The sequence below is a fragment of the Lepisosteus platostomus genome, chromosome 11 (genome assembly GCF_059453375.1).
Source record: "Lepisosteus platostomus isolate fLepPlt1 chromosome 11, fLepPlt1.hap1, whole genome shotgun sequence".
Taxonomy (NCBI): domain Eukaryota; kingdom Metazoa; phylum Chordata; class Actinopteri; order Semionotiformes; family Lepisosteidae; genus Lepisosteus; species Lepisosteus platostomus.
Genome location: NC_142621.1, coordinates 26,253,002 through 26,275,488, shown reverse-complemented (window position 1 = coordinate 26,275,488; position 22,487 = coordinate 26,253,002). Strand labels below are relative to the sequence as shown.

At 38.8% G+C, this 22,487-nt stretch overlaps 1 protein-coding gene and 2 long non-coding RNA genes across 3 annotated transcripts in view; all 3 read right to left on the bottom strand.

Moving 5' to 3' along the window:
• LOC148652275 (uncharacterized) overlaps positions 1–22,487 on the bottom strand; it is a 74,143-nt gene that overhangs the window by 26,361 nt on the left and 25,295 nt on the right. The gene's annotated exons all lie outside the window — the stretch shown is intronic.
• LOC148652278 (uncharacterized) lies at positions 1,114–2,588 on the bottom strand. The gene is made up of 2 exons (XR_015925269.1): positions 2,509–2,588; positions 1,114–2,065 (listed from the first exon to the last, which is right to left on the bottom strand). It is a non-coding gene; the product is annotated as an uncharacterized LOC148652278 (long non-coding RNA).
• LOC148652277 (uncharacterized) lies at positions 13,548–17,594 on the bottom strand. Its single transcript, XM_088598938.1, has 4 exons — positions 16,132–17,594; positions 15,090–15,521; positions 14,722–14,788; positions 13,548–13,742 (listed from the first exon to the last, which is right to left on the bottom strand). Exons 1-4 carry the CDS (start codon positions 17,518–17,520, stop codon positions 13,651–13,653), a joined length of 1,980 nt encoding a protein of 659 aa, XP_088455064.1. The 5' UTR covers positions 17,521–17,594; the 3' UTR covers positions 13,548–13,650.

The following is a 22,487-nucleotide window of genomic DNA, read 5'->3' as shown; positions in this document are numbered from 1 at the left end:
AGAATTTGTAATCAGTTAACAGGAAAAAAAACATTTAAAAACATATAACTGTCTTTCTAAGGCATTTATTGCCTTAAAACAAACGACATTTTTGTGGCTTGATATAAAAGATTAAATAAAAATACATTACATAACATTGTCATCATTCTCTGTAAAAAATAGTTTCATAACTTTTTTTTTACTTTAAATAGGCTAATAAAATAAATAATTTGTACACGTGTACAGTACCAATCAGATGAGATAATTATGCATTTACAAAGGAAAAATCCTTATTGTACTGTAAAATCTGGTAAGGTTAACCAGAAATAGCCTGCTTTTGTCTATATTATGAATGAATTATGAGGCAAAACAATGGATTTTCATTCAGTAATATTCCTTCCACAACATGCTAAATGGAGCCATGCACCCTGTCTGAGTCCCGCATGGTTGACTTTTCTTGTATTGTGTATTGAGATGCAATAAAATGGTTAATTGTAGCCGTAGTGCAAGAAGATGTTTAGTGCTCCCACTGCTGGCAGAGAGAAGCAGAGATGGAGAGAAACTTACAGTACTTCCCCAAAATCAGAACAGCTATCAATCCTACTGGGGAATAAACCTCCAAATAGTTTAGTTTAGTAGATTTATTGTACTAGATTTGTCGATGTTTAGTTAAATATTAATGCTTTGGCAATACTGTAATCCATAGGTTATTTCAATAAGAGTCTGAATTTTAATACATTTAAGGAACATGTCAGAGCTGTGAGTATCAAAGACACAATCTTTCAGTTTTATGTTTTAGAACTTCTATTGCAGAAAGATACCCAAAACCAAAATTATTCATTTGCAGATTTTGGCTTTCCACACATCTCCTCTTGTTATACCTGAGTTTGGACACTGTTTTTCACCTGCTTTGTGCTCATTTTCCCTCAGCTGTCTACCCCTTTGTGCCTACTCTGTCTTGTTTTCTCCTGCGCCTCATTTATCTGCTACTTTCCCTCTCTCCCTCACATCTTAAGAAGGCTCCACAGCTGAAACCTTGTGTTTCTTTTCTTTACCTTTCTTGATGGAATTAACATTTCCCTGTTACTTTGAATTTGAATGTCAGCACCTCTAAAATACAAGCCTGACCAACAGTTGTATGAGAGAATGCTGAAGATGGTTGCCATTTAATTAGCAGAGGCAAGGTCAGCAAAATTACATAGGTAAAATATGGCAAGAAGAAGAGGAGCCAGAGGAGAAAATTAAACACACCACAAAGGATAAAGCCTGAAACTAAATTATACTGAAACTAAATACAAAATAAAGGATTCCTGCAAACCTGCAGGTTAGTGGCATTAATAAACTGTCATAACATACAAAACAAATGAAAAGGAGCATATCTTTTTGGGCAGTCTTAATTTTTCTGAGCTTTAGAGGATTTAGAATTGCAACAGGCATGGTTAACAGGTTCCACGCACACCAACATTATTCACATCACGAAGGGTAATGCTCCTGTATCCTGCATAAACTCATATTGTCTGAAGAAAAATAAAACAAAGGTATGACAATGAATTAAAGGCCTTTCAACGCCTTGTGAGTAAAACACAATGTTACAGTACATGAACATGACAAGTTTAATAAACGCTGAAAGAAGGCGGAGAGCATTACCTATCTGCACACAGTAAACCTGAAAACCACTGTAAACGAATCTGTCGTTGGAAGAAATTATTAGAGACAGAATTTAGTAGGCATACAAGATTCCTGGTTTATGTTAAAAAATAAAGGTCTTTCTCGATGTATCACAGATAGAAACTTCCAAAAGGCAAGCAAAATGAAAAGCTTGCAAAGTCATCAGTCCGTCATTTGTGAAAGAACAATTAACACAGAAGTGTGCAAATAGATTCCATTGTCACAGAAAACGTAACGAAATCGAGCAGCAATACATGCAAAACATAAATAAAAACACAGATTTCATGTAAAGTGCAGGTGTGACCAGTGCATAAACGTCCTAAAACATCCCGGAATTGTGTTTCCCAACGACGATGTAGACCACAGGATGTTCCATAGTGTGCAGCTCTGCGAGAAAACGTGGAAGCCGTTGTCCAGGCTGAAGAAAGGAGAAAAGAAAAGGAAGAATGAAACCCTATTTCTAGGGACTTTTAACACTAGTGCTTAGACCTGAATGCTGGAGCTGTACATTTCAACTAATACCACACACACGTATTCCAAAAATAGAGATGGACGGTACAGAGACCGCAGGAAATCATCAGCTGTACAGATAAAACGTCTGAAGAGGCGCAGTTTGAGGTCAGCACAAGGGAAGAACGTTTACATTATGCCCAAAGACTAATAATTCCTTTTTTGGGACTCCTAAACGTGTAAACAATGCAACTACGGACAAAAAAGTCAGCTCGTCATAATTGCAGAATTACTCCGATAGCTACTCACAATTACAAAAAGGATAGCATCACTATAAATGTAGATAAAGGAGCAAAAATATAGGTATCCACAAGGAACACACAACAACAACAACACAGAAAAAAGAAATACCTGTTGCCTTGGTACAATGAATCCTTGCAGTTGGTATCTGCAGATCTCACTCCTGTCTGTTATGGCTACTGCCACCTGCTGGTAGAAGTGGAAATAAAACGTTGCGCCAGCAACGGTAAAGGTCACATTAAGGGATGTCAATTTTAAATGTTAGTTAAAACTACGTCTAGTGATTTTGTGCACCACTGAGTGCAGATTACAACAAATTTAGGACCACCAAGTCTCAAACATAATGCTTTCACTTAATCTGAGCCCTAGTTTACAACTTCAGATGTTTATGCTTCTATCTGTGAAAATAAGCACTAATTAGCACTGACTGTAACGGACTAACTGCTTATATCTAATATATAAGCGAAATAATACATAGAAAAAGCTTCAGGGTGGATTGCCAATCATTGCCTGTAAATTACCACAACAAACAGGACTGTTGGAAGAACATGTATCATTATTTGGTGCATATAATGCATAATATAATGCACCAAATTAGATCAATGCATTCTTGGGCAGCATAGAAATTGAAATTCACAGGAATGATGTATTCCAAAGGTAATGCAGACAGAGTCAAAGCCTGAACTACCATACCCATGAAAAGTTTTGCAGGCTTAGAAGCATGGCACAGTTCAGATGACAGTAGGACTTAGATACAGTACTTAAGTCTTCAATTGTTTTTGGCATTATGTCTAAATGCTTTACATCAATGTCCATTCACCACTTCAGGCTGGGATGCAAATAAATGCATTTCTTAACAATATCCTGAAATGAGTGGCAAGGTCTTCTAAAGTCAGTATAGGGTTTCATTAATGAATATGAATAAGAGGTGTTTCAATACACCTTTTTTTAAATTAACAAATTAAAATAACATTATGCATTCATTATGTTGAGTATATTTATATTGACATCATTATCTCAAATTCAGTTCACTGAACATAGCACAAAGGCATAACTGAAAAACTGTTAAAAGACAAAAATGGACGACATGATGTGGTGGTAAGGACACTGTGATCTTATAAAGTTGAGCCTGGAACTGTATCTTTCTAGGGGAAAATTCCCCTCTACTTTTCTGGGGCAAAAATCCAAACAAATCCATTGCTATAGCAGTCAGCGATCTGAAATTAGATCTTTGTTTTCAGACCCTATTTCCATATCCCTCATGTGGCATTCCAAAAATACCCATTTACAACTTTACACCTCAATAACACCAAAGAAACACAACACAAGCACAATGGCAGTGAAATTCAGTCTATTGTGTCTGTGGCCCACTGTTCACAAAAGCACCCACTCTGGCGGCTGGAATGGAAAACGAGAAGCAAAGCGTCATTCTTTATTTTCTGAGCCTCTGCTCCTTTCCTGTAACTGTATAATTGTCAGCTGTTACTGTATCGCCAGTCTCAGGTGAGAAGCTGTTATAATAATGGTGAATTATTTACCGGATAAATGATTTCAAAGCAAAGCTCTAAATGAAAGCAAGCCCAAGCATGCATGACAACAAGGCAGTTGCTCAACACAACTGAAAGAAGGAGACTCAAAGCACTTCCTCAAAACCTTCATAATCGCACACAGAGGGGGTTTCAGTGGCATGTTTCTACCATGCGTGTACCTGGAGACATCACACACAACTACAGTAGTCATCAGCTTATTCTGTTATAGAGCCAGATATCCTCAGATCTCTTAAAGCAAGCAAGGATCCAACTAGACAATACTGGGATCGATCCACCACTGCTGATGGTGTGATGCACTCTTCTGGTTCAGAAATTCCAAACCCTTTTCTTCACAGATTTACAAGGTACAACGCTGCAGAAGAAGCCGTATTTTGGATGAGACTTTAAACCAAGGACCGACCCACATTTTGGGCACCACAGATTCATATATTACCATTTACAAATGTGGGGGTTAGCCCTCAAGCAAAGGGAGAATCCAGAAAAGGTTTTAACTTCACGGCTTACTGATGTTCCCTCATCTTCCTCTGGATCAAAATCTGAACTACCCTGCTTCTACTCTACAAGTCAGCACTTCAGAGACATCGTTATTGGGACTTCTTGATAAATAACTTCGAGTATGCATCCTCAGACAGAGAAAGAGACTGCATCCATTTTTTTGTGCCAGCACGACGGTACAGAAAATAACAGGTTGTGTCCTAGGCTTAACACAGCTAACTTTTAAACAAATACAATTTTCCCCTAGCAACTGTCATCTATATGCCAGAGAAAGATAGACACCCAGTCACCGTCATTCACATTATCATCGTTCCCTTCCACCTCCAGCAATGTTATTCTCTAATTTATAAAGTATAATAAACAATGTTACATAAACATAAGTTATTTCACAATGGTATCTGTTTCCATTCATGTTTTTATATCTATACTGCATAGTGGATTAAACAATATGTGATGCAACATGTGGACACTAATTTTCATAGCTCTGTCAACGTCAACACAACTCCATCAATATACATTTTATGCCTAATAGTGTATTCCTGTCAGGAATATTCCTGACTTCTGTGTGAGCCTAGTGCTGAGAAAAGCAGCCATTAAACAAGGTTAATTAGTTCTCACTAAAACTTTGATTTTAAGAAATATTGTTCAGACATAATGTGGAGGGTTAGCATTAAATGAGAGAGGCTGTAATAGAATAATGGCTTCACTATAGTTTTGGAGTAGTTTTAATATGCGGAATGGTGCTTTCCTACACAGAACTATGGGAATACCATGCTACAGTATACTTTTTTAAGGAATGTGCTCTGTAGTAATACCATGGACCAATATAATAAAGCACTGTGAAACCTTGTCAGAACCACAGGAAACAGAAGCAAAACGATTTAAAACCAAAGTGCAAGTGCAAAAACCACAATAAATCCGCCAAGGTGAACTTCGTTGAGATTTAACAGGTGAATTACTGAACCTGCACAATGCATTTACACCTTTTCCTCTGTTTGGGCCTCTACAGATAACGTCAATCTGTTAACAGGTCAAGAAGAAAAACGGCCAGGTTCTGATCTGCTGGGGAGGAAATGTGTACCGTCCCTGCGACCTGACAGCACAACACTCTGTCAGCAAGCCCCCAGCCTTATAGCTCTGGTCAGGACAAAGACCTGTAGATGCTAATTGTGTTCGACAGGCACAATCATACAGCAGGCAGGAGATTAGGAGAGTGTTAATTGCGTTCAGTGGCAAAGGGAGTCAGGAGGCAGCCTGGTGTCAGGGGAGTGGGCTGTGTTTGCAGGTGGTCAGGGGTTCCCAGAGGGTGGGAGGGAGCTTCACCACAAAGGATCTCTCTCTGACAGGAGGGCTGATGAGCCATGAAATCCCATCAGCCCATGCAGGGGGCAGTTTGGTATGTAAAGAGCACACTTGTGACTGTTGTTTTGGGTGGTTGTGTTTTGTTTTAATCACAGACCACCAAGGGATCCTCCAAAGCCCAGTGATTCCAAGCTGTCATTTGAGGGTGAAACCACCTGATGCAAAATCATTTTTAACTGGAGACCTTTCTGTTTAATGCATTCTTTTGTGGGTTCTTGTTACATTTACAGGTATTTTGGTCTCATTAACAATAAGACTAGGTGTTAAAGACTTATCAGCATCACTGTGGTTTGCAGCTATTGTGCCCCTCCTTCCTATAGCAAGGATGAACAACTGCATCCTGTTTGATTTACTTAGCTGACCAGTGATTAACTCTTTAACTCACTGCTTAAAGAATTAAGGATCTGCATCAACAAGGACTAGGGAATGGAAAGGAACAAAAATGCCCAGGCTGCACACACACTTGTGATAGAGAAAGAGGATAGATCCCTATATTCAGGACTATGTAAAACCTACTGTTATTTAAGAACCTTACTATTGTGACAGATCTCTTCTTATAGCAACCCTTTGATTAAAAAAATACATTGTAATACATGTATTGACTCTTGGGCTAAAACGTTTTCTTCTATTCTCTCTTTTAAATGCAGAATGCTTTACTCCAGGCTAATAAGATTTTGAATTGGGCACCTAGGAAATGTTAATGGTTTTCATCAGGTTCTGGACAATGTAAGGAAAGTCACGAATATGAGGAAATCATTTGGCCCACCCAGAGCATTTATTTGCTTAGCAGCCTCATTAATCTGGCAGGGCAGCCTGTTCCAGAGAAAGAGTATTCCCAGCACTCCAGTAACACATCTCATGTTTTCCTAAATATCTAGTTTTCAATCAGGCTAAAAACTACAAAGGTAAAACATTTGTATTTGAAACTATTAATCCAAATAAGAGGGACCCTTTTTTGTTTTTCAAAATGCTTTTCATTTTCTCCTTATAACACTTAAGTTTCTGTGCCAGGGTAGCACAATTCCAGCCTTGAAGGTTTGAAATGTCTAAAGGCTTTCATTTCCCAACTAGCAAATTGCCATAATTATTTGCCTAAACAAACCAGATTAACCCCTGTGCCCAGGTGTTTCGGTGGTGATTTAAAGAGACCTACTGAAAAAGAACAGGTGGACTGTGGATCTCCAGCTAGTAGTTGTGCACCCTAGCACTACACCATTACTCACAATATGCCTGGTTGAGCTTCAGTGTAGAGTTATAACATCAAGAGGCACAACTGACTTGATCTTATCAACTTATCAAGAAGGCTGGCTCTGTGTTGGGGATGAGCCTTGACCCCATGGAGGTGGTGGCTGAGAGGAGAATGCTGACCAAGCTCACAGCCATCATGAACGACGCCTCTCATCCGCTTCATGGGACTGTTATTAAAAGCGGAGTACTTTTAGCAACAGACTGCTCCAGCTACGGTGTTCAAGGGAAAGTTTCCGCAGGTCGGCGGCTGTCAGGGTGTATAACGCTGCCCTAGGCTAGGACTGTTAGCCCTTCATTTGCTCGTCTATGGACAGCATGTTTGCTCCATTGTACTTTTTGGACAATCAGTCTGTATAAACCTATGCACATTTTGCACATATTTTATTGTTTTTACAGTGACTATGATCATCACATTTTGCACACACCTATGTATTTATTTTTTATTTATTGATTTTGTTGTCTTTTGTTTTATAACTATTCTGATGTCTGTTTTTGCTTGTCTTGGGCTGGACTGCTGTAACACATCAATTTGCCTTTGGGTTCAATAAAGTCATATCTATCTATCTTCACCACATGTCATCTCCAGGAAAAATGCTGGAAACGACAAACCTCTGTATATGTCTTCATGTCACAGAAACCGTTGACTTCAACACTAAAGCACTGTGAATGAGGCTCCTGAATTACCAAACTTTATCATGACTTTAACATTTAAAATAATTACAGTGAATAAAGCTAAAAAAACTTCAGTTACTCATACCTGAAGAATGAGTAACTTTTTCTAAATTAGCATGTAACAAACACTGACGTCTAATAGGATTTAAAAGGTGGGTATGTCATTGTATAAACACTAAAACCACAAAACATGACAAATATAATGTAATGGTACCTAGTACTTCATTAATGTATTGTATGTGTGACCTGCTTGAAGCACATCAATCAAATCTAGCCCACTACAGTAATGAATCTGACACCACTGGGTTGTTGTCTTTGTAATATTCATTTGTCATGTTCATGGCTTTTGTTGTAGATAACGACTGTATATATTTTTTTGGAATGTACACTTTCATGTTAAAGTTATTGCAAAAATTCTGTATTAAGTAAAATGACAATTTATGGATTTACAAATTATGCTGTTTAATATTTGTAACCAATTGGGTTGATCAACAGGGTGTCTACTGTTAAGCCTCGGGATACAGGAGTGTTGGTGCTGTTGAAAGCAAAATGAGCTGAAGACAATGCTTTGCTCCAGCTCCTGGTGGTGTGTTGTGGGATTTTGTCCCATTCCTCACATAATACCTGGAAAAGCATGTGCCCGTTCATTGATCTCTGTTGCCCTGGATGCTAAAGTCATCCCACAGATGTTCCATGGGGCTCCATGGGTCTGGGGAGAAAGGCATCCACAGAATAACAGTCCAATTCCCAGCACTTGAGAAAACAGACGCTCCCTGAGCAGCACGAGGACATGACATTCCAGCAGGACAACAGATCGCATCAGATTGAGGTCACTGGAGGGGAAGCAAGTGTGATGCCAGGACTTCATCAATGCTGTATCATGTCCATGTAGTCAAGCTGGCATCAGTTCCTACAAGTGGAGTTCTGTAGTGACTAGACACTCCTCTCCAGACCAGCACAGTTGATAGTGATGAGCAACTCTTGGCAAGATGTGTGACTCGTAGTCTGCATGATGGTAGCCTATCACTGTATGGACTTCATTTCACTGTAAGATCTTGCCAGGTTAGATACCTTTTGTTTACTTACAGTTTAAAATGCACTTACTTAATCCATCTCCCAATATACTGCTGACACAAAGGTGCCTCTGTACTTCGGCATTATGCCCAGCTTGTCAATAAATTTCATAAGCTAGACACAGTGGTTCTTTTATATATGTTTTTTTCAGATAGAGACAACTTAATGGTTATGCAGCAGTCACCATGATTCAACTGTGTTCACGGTTACTCATGATCACTGAAGTCGATAATACAAAAGATTTATTCAATATCCAAATTCTATACACTTTTTCTAAAACATGCAATTTATCATATTTGTCTTTTGATGTGCAGTATACAGTATATCACTAAGTGCAATCTGAACTTCATTGCACAATGTGACTAATTTGTATATTTTTTGTCTACATTGGTTCTCATAGAATATAACTTTTTGCTTTTTTAAAACTGAGCTCCAGAACTTTTTTTTGTTTTTATTGTTCCTTTTTGTAAAACAAAATTAAATAGTGCTCAAAAGGCAATACAATCCTAATGGACTATGGCACATGACAAAAGGTGATTTATATAACTACAGATGCAGCCATTCAAAATGAGCGGGGTACGCTGCGGTACAACGCGGTAGGCATATCGCATCAAATACCGTCATAACACGTCATTTCGCGTCATACCGCCCTTTACCGTATGCAAATTATAATATGTTAATAGTATCCAGAATCACCTTGTAAAACTGGCAGGTGGAGCTAATAAAACTTTCATGTACAGCATTTGAGTTGTCACCAGAAAAAAACTGGCTTCGAATCCTGCTCACTGCTGAAGAAAAATCTTTACTCAGTTAAGAATTTAAGTTGTATACTCTTTAGACTTTCAAATATAAACTGTGTATTACAGCATGTTAATCATTAGACATTAAAAAGTTGGTATATTTTATGAAAGCAAGATTGGTCAGTTGGACAAGAGTACGCAGCCTACCACCTTTATAATAAATTATTTTAATTATGCAGAAATATTTTATTAATCAAAGTCTTTACCAAGATATTACTAATAGTATTAATAATGAATGACTTCGGACAAGCTTTAAACTCAAAGTATTACCCTGGTCCACATTCTTTGTAATCGTCTTTGTAAACGAAAAGACTTTATTTTTTCATTGACAAAAAGTAGCACCACAGCATTTCGTTGATCCGATCACACATTCGTTTTCAATCATACAAAGTCTTGAGAATCACCGATTCACTATGCCTTTCACGTGCTCATAAAAGATACTAATTTAGGAACATAAACAGATCACTGTATGTAAACTATACTGTATATGACTGGTCTTGGTAGTTTAAAGAACAAATACACACCAGTATTCCATTTCTCCCTAAACATTTTAAGCATCAAAGTCTTACATGTGGTTATTTCAGAAACGGTTTTATGTGCTGCTTCTGACCATATTATTGTAGTTTTATATACTTTGTGAAAATTGATCGTTTTAACCTTTTCTGCGAATAAGCTCGTTATCTGAGTACACAAAAGCATACTTTTAGAATTTGATCAATAGGGAATAGAATATGGAATCGCATATCTAAATAAATTAATAACGATATAATTATATTAATGTACTGTTGCACAAAAAGTAGTATAAGACTTTCCATTGATATCTGTATTGCTGTTACACTGCATGACCTGTCACTTTCTGTGGTGTGATGGCTTAAGTGACTGACTTATAAGGCTGAGGTTGGAGGTATGATCCCAGCTGTCAACATGAATTTTCTTTTAACAAATAAACATTTCTTTGGAAAACTAAAATAGCAAATATTATTGTCATTATATTGAAATTTTTTATATTTCTAAATATCACAACATGTTCATACTGTACAGTATGTACACAGTGGTACTGCAGGGTGTAGGGCGCAAACCCACGTAATTTTAAAGACCTCTACTTGTGAAACTTTTCACAGCCTGTACATAAAGCTATATACACAATACTGCTGACAGCAGGAAAATTCCTATTCTTTACTCAGCAGCTTATTAAAAACAGCACCCACGTTGTTCAAGACGATTTTTTTTTACACAGAAGACTGACAGAGGTTCACGTTGTGATCTATTTTTCTAAGAAAACATGTGTCAGTCTGTCCGTGGGGGGAAAGTGGAATGTCTTTCATTGGAAGACTTGCCCTATTCTACCTTGAAAATGAATAAGTTGAGAAAAGACTTGTGAAACCAGTTTGTTAACAAACAATGTAGACACAGAGACTCAGACTGTGGATTGAAATTTAGCACAGCCAGCACAGAGAGACAGACAGAGATAGAGACAGAGACAATATAGTGCCCATAATATTTGATATTTTAGTTTTTCATAAATGTTTATTTGTTAAAAGAAAATTCACGGCAACAGCTGGATTTGAACACTCACCCTCAGGCTTATAAGCCAGTCACTTCAGCCATCACGCAACAGAAACAGACACATATCACGTACTGAAACAGCCATACACATATCAATAGAAAGTCTTATACTACTGTTTGTGCAACAGTACATGAATATAGTTATATTATTATTAATTTCTTTAGCTAGCTATCCGATTTCATATTATATTCCCTATTAATCAAATTCTAAAAGTATGCTTTTGTTTACTCCGAAACGAGCGTATTCTCAGAAAAGGTTAAAACAATCCATTTTCACAAAGTACATAAACACACAGCAATATGGTCAGAAGGAGGACGTAAAAACATTTCCGAAATAACCACATGTAAGACTTTGATGCTTAAAATGTTTAGGGAGAAATGGAATACTGGTGTGTATTTTTTCTTTAAACTACCAATACCAGCAATATACAGTTTACATAATATGTTTATGTTACTAAATTAATATCGTTTATGACATTCAGATGCGTTATGCTCCTATTCTTTTTATGCTCAGCTACTAAAATTTCCCTTTAGTTGTAAAATTCCATATAAATATTCAATACTAAGCGGATTGAAACGTGCACAGTAAAGAGATTTAATGATTAAATCTTTTCACTACCGACCAATGCACCACGAGTGCCCCTGTCATCATTTTGGCCAGCCAATCACGTACCGCGGTACGGCGCGGGGGCTTGTGCATAGTTGCGTGCGGTATGGGGTTTGTACCGCGAACTTTGAATGGCTGCATCTGTATTCAATTAGTTTTTCATTTTGAAATGTAAAATTGTTACTTTGAAATTAAGACACCAGCCAAATGAAGTCAAATCACATCATGGGTCTCAGAGAATCTAAGCAATAGTTTTAAGTCTTTCTGTCATTACTATCGTTAATGTGTTTTGCTGTAGTTAAACATTGTTTTCATGTCTTGTGACTTACTGCCACCTGCTGGCAAAACCTGCGCTGGAAAGGTTGGATCTTCCCCACTCAGCCAGGTTCACTCCTGTTGTGTGATACAGCTCAGGCATTTTTAGAGATCTCTTTAAATCAACTAAAATAAACTAAATTGAACTAAAAATGAATGAAATATTGAAATTGAATTAAACTAGAAATAATTAGTTCAATTAAGCATGTTTCATTTGGCTATTATGATGTATTATTGTATTGTTCAGAAAAAGTCTATGAAAGTAGCTGTCCTGTCATTTGCTAATGTTACTGTTAAAATGGAAGTTAATGCCATTTCAGGGAGCCTTGCTCTTAGGTACAAAAATGAACATTTAATTTCACTGAAAAACAAAAATTCACGGAGGAGACATTCCACATAAAGTGATCATCTTTTTCTTTTCTCATTCACTGGAGGGAAAAAGGCACTATATACATAAACCGTTAAATAAACATGATTTTATTTTCTAAAGAAAGATTTTTGTGCATACAGTAATGTACTGGAAGTAGTTCAGGTGGGTAACTGCGTCAGCATGCGTAGGCTGCAAAGGAACAAGTAATAGGTTTATTCCATGCTGAAAAGAGAAGAAAGAAAACAACATTTTGGCCGTGGAGCCTTCTTCAGGTGCTACCTGCTCACACCTGAAGTCACACCTAAAGAAGGCTTCAAGGTCGAAATGTTGTTTTCTTTCTTCTCTTTTCAGCATGGAATAAACCTATTACTTGTCCCAGTAATGCACTTGTTCATTACGGAAACCAATTTGATTTCTGTCTCTTACTTAATCACAGATGGGAAATTTGCTTTGCAGGCTGGTAAAGACATAACACATAATACATTTATAGACACAACACATTACCCAAGACATTTAAACACTATATATTTAACTGATGTACGGTGAGAAAGAAAACCAATATACAGTGTAGTTCATAAGTATTTGGACAGTGACACACTTTTTGCTGTTTTGGCTCTTTTCCAGCACATTGGATTTGAAATGAAACAATAACTATGAGGTTATAACCCTTTCTTTGAGGACGTCAGGATATCGGCGTCCACATCATAGTTGGGATGTTTGTTCCAGGCCCCAAACCCTTTGAATAAAAATATGCATTTCCCTGTTTGGTAGATTATTTAAACCTCTTATATTTTTTTAAAAATCCAAATAGTTTTCCTAGTTCGTGTTTCACTACTCAATCTTATGAAGTGCACTAGGTCAGTAGCTTTGAGGATTTTGAATGCTTACAGTAAATCAGGTCTTGCTATAACTATGAATAGAATAATGAAGGCTAAGAATGTCTTATTTTTTTAATGGTGTAGTACACCAATAAGATATTTACAGACAACATTAAAACTAACATACCATTTTGTGATTTAGTTGAAAAGTGTCTGGTCATGGATGTGGTAGTGTGCTCACCTATTTGAATAACACAACTTTATACAAAAACATGAATGCAATTATTTTTATTTCAGAAACAGTAGTTCCCATCATTAAAACTCCTTTTTTGATTCCCCTCCATGTTAAACATGTTTGATGGTGGCAGATGGATTATTACAGAAAGGCTCTGGATAAAGCAGTCGACATCTTCGACAGCAAAGATGGTTTTTTTGGCATCTTCCTGGAGTTTGGAATTCCAGGGATCCCTGGAAACACAGAGTGGTTTGACATGTCACTGTTCCAGTTTCTTTATTCCATGGCAGCAGGTCAGATAGACTTTGGATACAGTTCTACCCAGAGGCATCTTAACGTCAGGTTTATTCAATAAGAAGCTATTTGATTAAAGGTGTGTGATAATTTGGCTATTAGACAACTGTTTTTCAGTCATTTCAATCACATTCATAACTATTATTCCTGTCATCTTCTATTGGACTATTCACCCCTGATCTGTACTATTACCTGTCCCTTAACCAGTTCAATACACAAATTTCCCTAAATGCCTATTGCCTTTAATTTAAGAAGAACATTACCAAAAGCATCTTTAAAATCTAATCATATCATTTTGTACGTTCTGTGTGTTTAGTGCTGTGACTTGTTTGAAGAATTTTAACAAGTTGGTAAAGGAAGAATGACCTTTTCTAAAACCATATTGACTACTGCTAGGGTCTTATTTTCATATGAGCGATCCTGTTGTTTAGTTCTAAAGTGGTTTTCATAACTTTACTTGTAAAAGAAGATGTATTAGCTTATATCTTGTCATATAAGTCACATTTAGTCATATTTACTAAACCGAGAGATACTGTAGAAGGGAATGAGGGAGGGCACTGAAAATGGAGAAAATAGAGTATCGTTGAAGAGGACTGCCAAAGATTGATGCACTGGACAATGGACTATTTAGAAGAAGAGAGATCAGGGAAGAGTAGAGGTGCACAGTTAACCACTTGATCAGAGTGGAGTTTGGAGTTCTGCCTCACCATTCCTATGGAGGTAGCAGTGTCAATAAAAAGTGACGTTTGCAGAAGTTTAAGGCCAATTTGTATAAAAATCAGTTTGTTTTTTAAAGGATTCTAAATTTAGATGAATTCCCCCATTCTACATAAATTCCATCCAATGTCTAATTCTGAACCACACTTGTCACTAATGTGCTACACAAAATAAAATCACAGTCACAAACTAAATACTCACCATCTGGAGTGTTCTGAGGCTTGTTCCTACTGAATCTGTCCAAACTAAAAACTTCTTTTTTGAAGAACTACAGTATGAGCACACAAAGAAAACAATTTAGGAATATTTCTTCCACAGGTATTATACTTGAACTGTTACGTACTGTATTGATCTTGATAAATTTGTAGTCATTATTCACACAGAACATTCAGCATTGGCCACCATAGCAGTTGCTATTCTTGTTTATTGCAATTAATAGGAATGTCTTCTAGAATGTTATTTGATGTACAAATGAGCATTCTATTCAAATAATTTCTGTAGTGTTAATATTAAAAATACAATAATGCCCAAATTAATTAATAATTTAAGTTTGGGTATCTAATCCATACCTTGTGTTTTTGAGGCTCGGTGTACTCATCAGGCACTTTAAATGGTCCAAAGCTTTCACAGCTCCCGCGTCCACTGGATGTTCCCTGGGCTCTTAAGTTTTCCAAAGATGGATTTGTTTCATTCTGAATTCTGACGTCTTTTGACCTATTACCCATGATCTTATGCTTTAGCATGGAGCCAAACTTTTTCAAAGGATGTTTCTTGACTTTCTGGCTCACATTCACATCTTCATCCGGCGTATTAACTGCAAAGGGGATGTTGCTGTGCGAGAGAAGCCCTTTGCTCTCAGATGTTTTGGTCAGTTGCACTGGGGTCATGTAATGTTTTGCTATGTCAATGCGCAGACCACTCTTGCTTTGGGCTGGACTGAGATTTTTGTCCTTATTAAGGCTGGGATTGTACACATACCAAGATGAGTGTCCGGGCAACTCCTGTCACAAAAAAAAACAAAAAGTTACAGTTCAGTGATTGTTGTTTCATTTTTAAAAGTAAATCAAAACAAGTAACACTTCTCTTACGGAAAAGAAGATAAGGATTATGGGGTGTGTATATGTTTTTAGCACTGACGTTAACACTAGAATAAAGGCAGACAATGAAATATAAAATAAGAAATCAATGTGAATGTTTAAAATTGCATGTATAGAAAATAATGCATCTCAATTTTTTTTTATGATGCAGATATCAGTTTGGAAATGTAGACAATACTGTGAGCAAGTCTCTCCATAGTAGCATTAACTCACCTGATTGCTCTTGTACTAATTGAGTGATAAAGCTGACATCCACAGACAGGTGAGTTTAGTACGTATGCTATGAACTGACAATAGGGATATTTCTGAGATGTTATACAGTATTAGGGAAAACAAATCTGGATTTGTAGTTTTATTGTAAAGGAAAATGCACAACAAAACTATCATCATATTTACAAAATAAGAGTTCCATTTTCCAGTACTTTCTACACAAATGTCTGTTAATTAGGTACAGAACAGGTCCATCCTACTTTGATAAGAGACATTTTTACAGGTTTGGAACTGTTGGTCATACCTCATCAACCACATCATGCGAAGACGACTCCAGAAGTCGTGTTTTCATACAGTCTGGCCTCGAGGAGCTCTTCATAGTTTTCTTAACTGTCTTCCCTGAAGCCTTACACTGCTGTACTCCTTCTACATCCTGGACTCCTTGAGCCAAATAATCTCCAGGCTTCTCTGGGGTCTCAGAAGCAGAACAACCTTTTTTCTTATTAGAACAAGGTGTCACACCAACAGCTTCTCCTATGGAACGTGATGAGCAGGGCTTATCCATAGTGTCTTCTGGCTGGAAACTGTTTTCAAACCCACTTGGAACTGTTGGAGAAAAGCCCTTTGGAGACTTTTTCATAGAAGACTGTAGTTTTTTACTTCTGACTGTAGTTACGTTTGTGTCCACAATTTTGTCCTGTGTGGACTTACTGGTTTTCTGAGAAATGAGAGATTGTGAAGATGGAATTGAACACCCGCTTCGTAAACCATAATTTGCAATAGTTTCTTTAGCCACACAACAGGCCATTTCCTTGATCATTTCTGGATTCTGTGAGGCAATTCCTACTTGTAATACTTTCTTGCTGCCAATGGATTCCATCAGTTTGCTGTAAACAGAGCTAACGGTTTTCTTGATGGCTTGCTGTAATGGAAGATGTTCTTCAGCCTTTGGTTCACTGATGGTTAGAGTGGAAACCTTTGTCAATTCCTTCAGCGCATCTTTGGTGAGTTTCAGTGCCAGGTCCCTGACCTGAGACTCGGACAGCTCTTCCAGTTCCCCAGAATAATTTTCTGGGTTGGGGAATCCAGGGCGAATTTTCAAAAGCAGTTTTGCCATGATATTTTTCACTGCATCTGTTTGACACATAACAGGTGAAGGTTCTAACTGGTCCATTTTGGTGCACATGAGCTGCTCAGTGCTCAGGGTTTCCATATCAATGGCAGCTTGAGGAGCATCTGAAGACTCGATATCTGAATGTTGGAACTTCATAATTTCTCTCACAAGAGAATCAACTATCTTTTGGGCCAGGGCCTCACTCTTGGCTGCTACTGCTTGTTGTAAGTTGTCTTTGGAACCAGCACTCTGCAGCAGTTCTCTGTAAATACAGCTGGCCACTTGTTTGACAGAAACCAGCTCACATTGGATATTGCTTCCCATTGTTGGATTACATTCTGAGGTATCTGGGGCAGTAAATAGTTTCTTCAGCACATTGTCAATAATGCCCACAGCAAATTCACTGAGCTCCCAACAAGATAAACTATCCATAATCTGTTCTTGTTTCTTCTCCCTCTTTGGAGAAATAGGATGAATTCTTAAGAGCAGTTTAGTTACAATTTTTTTCACAATATCTGAATATGGTAGGGGAATATCAGAAAGTGGTTGAATATCAGAAGCGGGCTCTGGAGGTGACATTCCCTTTTCTTGGCAACCAAGGTTAAAGGTGTCATTTTCACTGCTGTTCACATCATTAGTGGCTTCGTTCGTAATGAAGGATGGAGAAGGATCTAAGGCTGAAGACTCAGCTGTTGAAAAGTATGGCTTTGAGAGCTCTTTAACCAAAGATACAATAATGGCTTTGGACACTTCGTGATTTTTGGACATTATTGCATCGTATAATGCAATAAGGGAGCCACTTTCTTGCAGCAAGTCATTGTACACTTTTTCAATCATTTGGTCTGTATCCAAAGGCTGAATAAAGATGCATCTGTCATGGTCAGGTGTGCCTATAGTAATTCCTGGAACAGCTGATAACTGCATGATCACAGATTCAGTAATACTTATAACCATTTCACTCAGGGTTTGCAGAGGTCTCTTCAGATCTTCAGCACTGGACTCAGGGCAGGAACAGTTAAGCTGAATTTTCTTTAGCAGATTATCTGTGACTCCATGTACTATTTCAGAAGAAACAAGGGAAACTTCAGAAGACTGTGCTATGGGTGTTGCCTCTTTGTTGTGCTCACTACCGATTCTAATATCACTCATCAGCTCATCAACCTTCACATCATGCGAAGAAGACTCCAGAGGTTGTGTTTTCATACAGTCTGGGCTTGAGGAGCTCTTCTTAGTCTTCTTAACTGTCTTCCCTGATGCCTTACACTGCTGTACTCCTTCTAGACCCTGGACTCTTTGAACCAGATAATCTCCAGGCTTCTCTGGGGTCTCAGAAGCTAAGCAATCTTTTTTCTTATTAGAACAAGGTGTCACACCAACAGCTTCTCCTAGGGAACGTGATGAGCAGGGCTTATCCATAGTGTCTTCTGGCTGGAAACTGTTTTCAAACCCACTTGGAACTGTTGGAGAAAAGCCTTTTGGAGACTTTGTCATAGGAGACTGCAGTTTTTTACTTCTGACTGTTCGACCAATAACAGGTGAAGGTTCTAACTGGTCCATTTTGGTGCACATGAGCTGCTCAGTGCTCCGGGTTTCCATATCAATGGCAGCTTGAGGAGTACTGGACTCAGGGCTGGAACAGTTTAGCTGAATTTTCTTTAGCAGATTATCTGTGACTCCATGTACTATTTCAGAAGAAACAAGAGAAACTTCAGAAGACTGAGCACTGGGTGTTGCCTTTTTGTTGTGCTCACTAGCGATTCTAATATCACTCATCAGCTCATCAACCTTCACATCATGCGACGAGGACTCCAGAAGTTGTGTTTTCATACAGTCTGGGCTTGAGGAGCTCTTCTTAGTCTTCTTTACTGTCTTCCCTGAAGCCTTACAATGCTGTACTCCTTCTAGACCCTGGACTCCTTGAACCAGATAATCTCCAGGCTTCTCAGGGGTCTCAGAAGCTAAGCAATCTTTTCTCTTATTAGAACAAGGTGTCACACCAACAGCTTCTCCTAGGGAACGTGATGAGCAGGGCTTATCCATAGTGTCTTCTGGCTGGAAACTGTTATCAAACCCACTTGGAACTGTTGGAAAAAATCCTTTTGGAGACTTTGTCATAGAAGACTGCAGTTTTTTACTTCTGACTGTTCGACCAATAACAGGTGAAGATTCTAACTGGTCCATTTTGGTGCACATGAGCTGCTCAGTGCTCCGGGATTCCATATCAATGGCAGCTTGAGGAGTACTGGACTCAGGGCTGGAACAGTTTAGCTGAATTTTCTTTAGCAGACTATCTGTGACTCCATGTACTATTTCAGAAGAAACAAGGGAAACTTCAGAAGACTGAGCTCTGGGTGTTGCCTCTTTGTTGTGCTCACTACCGATTCTAATATAACTCATCAGCTCATCAACCTTCACATCATGCGAAGAGGACTCCAGAGGTTGTGTTTTCATACAGTCTGGGCTTGAGGAGCTCTTCTTAGTCTTCTTAAATGTCTTCCCTGAAGCCTTACAATGCTGTACTCCTTCTAGACCCTGGACTCTTTGAACCAGATAATCTCCAGGCTTCTCTGGGGTCTCAGAAGCTAAGCAATCTTTTTTCTTATTAGAACAAGGTGTCACACCAACAGCTTCTCCTAGGGAACGTGATGAGCAGGGCTTATCCATAGTGTCTTCTGGCTGGAAACTGTTTTCAAACCCACTTGGAACTGTTGGAGAAAAGCCTTTTGGAGACTTTGTCATAGGAGACTGCAGTTTTTTACTTCTGACTGTTCGACCAATAACAGGTGAAGGTTCTAACTGGTCCATTTTGGTGCACATGAGCTGCTCAGTGCTCCGGGATTCCATATCAATGGCAGCTTGAGGAGTACTGGACTCAGGGCTGGAACAGTTTAGCTGAATTTTCTTTAGCAGATTATCTGTGACTCCATGTACTATTTCAGAAGAAACAAGGGAAACTTCAGAAGACTGAGCTCTGGGTGTTGCCTCTTTGTTGTGCTCACTACCGATTCTAATATAACTCATCAGCTCATCAACCTTCAAATCATGCGTAGAGGACTCCAGAGGTTGTGTTTTCATACAGTCTGGGCTTGAAGAGCTCTTCTTAGTCTTCTTAAATGTCTTCCCTGAAGCCTTACAATGCTGTACTCCTTCTAGACCCTGGACTCTTTGAACCAGATAATCTCCAGGCTTCTCTGGGGTCTCAGAAGCTAAGCAATCTTTTTTCTTATTAGAACAAGGTGTCACACCAACAGCTTCTCCTAGGGAACGTGATGAGCAGGGCTTATCCATAGTGTCTTCTGGCTGGAAACTGTTTTCAAACCCACTTGGAACTGTTGGAGAAAAGCCTTTTGGAGACTTTGTCATAGGAGACTGCAGTTTTTTACTTCTGACTGTTCGACCAATAACAGGTGAAGGTTCTAACTGGTCCATTTTGGTGCACATGAGCTGCTCAGTGCTCCGGGTTTCCATATCAATGGCAGCTTGAGGAGTACTGGACTCAGGGCTGGAACAGTTTAGCTGAATTTTCTTTAGCAGATTATCTGTGACTCCATGTACTATTTCAGAAGAAACAAGAGAAACTTCAGAAGACTGAGCACTGGGTGTTGCCTTTTTGTTGTGCTCACTAGCGATTCTAATATCACTCATCAGCTCATCAACCTTCACATCATGCGACGAGGACTCCAGAAGTTGTGTTTTCATACAGTCTGGGCTTGAGGAGCTCTTCTTAGTCTTCTTTACTGTCTTCCCTGAAGCCTTACAATGCTGTACTCCTTCTAGACCCTGGACTCTTTGAACCAGATAATCTCCAGGCTTCTCAGGGGTCTCAGAAGCTAAGCAATCTTTTCTCTTATTAGAACAAGGTGTCACACCAACAGCTTCTCCTAGGGAACGTGATGAGCAGGGCTTATCCATAGTGTCTTCTGGCTGGAAACTGTTATCAAACCCACTTGGAACTGTTGGAAAAAATCCTTTTGGAGACTTTGTCATAGAAGACTGCAGTTTTTTACTTCTGACTGTTCGACCAATAACAGGTGAAGATTCTAACTGGTCCATTTTGGTGCACATGAGCTGCTCAGTGCTCCGGGATTCCATATCAATGGCAGCTTGAGGAGTACTGGACTCAGGGCTGGAACAGTTTAGCTGAATTTTCTTTAGCAGACTATCTTTGACTCCATGTACTATTTCAGAAGAAACAAGGGAAACTTCAGAAGACTGAGCTCTGGGTGTTGCCTCTTTGTTGTGCTCACTACCGATTCTAATATAACTCATCAGCTCATCAACCTTCACATCATGCGTAGAGGACTCCAGAGGTTGTGTTTTCATACAGTCTGGGCTTGAGGAGCTCTTCTTAGTCTTCTTAAATGTCTTCCCTGAAGCCTTACAATGCTGTACTCCTTCTAGACCCTGGACTCTTTGAACCAGATAATCTCCAGGCTTCTCTGGGGTCTCAGAAGCTAAGCAATCTTTTTTATTATTAGAACAAGGTGTCACATCAACAGCTTCTCCTAGGGAACGTGATGAGCAGGGCTTATCCATAGTGTATTCTGGCTGGAAACTGTTTTCAAACCCACTTGGAACTGTTGGAGAAAAGCCTTTTGGAGACTTTGTCATAGGAGACTGCAGTTTTTTACTTCTGACTGTTCGACCAATAACAGGTGAAGGTTCTAACTGGTCCATTTTGGTGCACATGAGCTGCTCAGTGCTCCGGGATTCCATATCAATGGCAGCTTGAGGAGTACTGGACTCAGGGCTGGAACAGTTTAGCTGAATTTTCTTTAGCAGATTATCTGTGACTCCATGTACTATTTCAGAAGAAACAAGGGAAACTTCAGAAGACTGAGCACTGGGTGTTGCCTCTTTGTTGTGCTCTCTAGCAATTCTAATATCACTCATCAGCTCATCAACCTTCACATCATGCGAAGAGGACTTCAGAGGTTGTGTTTTCATACAGTCTGGGCTTGAGGAGCTCTTCTTAGTCTTCTTAACTGTCTTCCCTGAAGCCTTACAATGCTGTACTCCTTCTAGACCCTGGACTCTTTGAACCAGATAATCTCCAGGCATCTCTGGGGTCTCAGAAGCTAAGCAATCTTTTTTCTTATTAGAACAAGGTGTCACACCAACAGCTTCTCCTAGGGAACGTGATGAGCAGGGCTTATCCATAGTGTCTTCTGGCTGGAAACTGTTTTCAAACCCACTTGGAACTGTTGGAGAAAAGCCTTTTGGAGACTTTGTCATAGGAGACTGCAGTTTTTTACTTCTGACTGTTCGACCAATAACAGGTGAAGGTTCTAACTGGTCCATTTTGGTGCACATGAGCTGCTCAGTGCTCCGGGATTCCATATCAATGGCAGTTTGAGGAGTACTGGACTCAGGGCTGGAACAGTTTAGCTGAATTTTCTTTAGCAGATTATCTGTGACTCCATGTACTATTTCAGAAGAAACAAGGGAAACTTCAGAAGACTGAGCTCTGGGTGTTGCCTCTTTGTTGTGCTCACTACCGATTCTAATATAACTCATCAGCTCATCAACCTTCAAATCATGCGTAG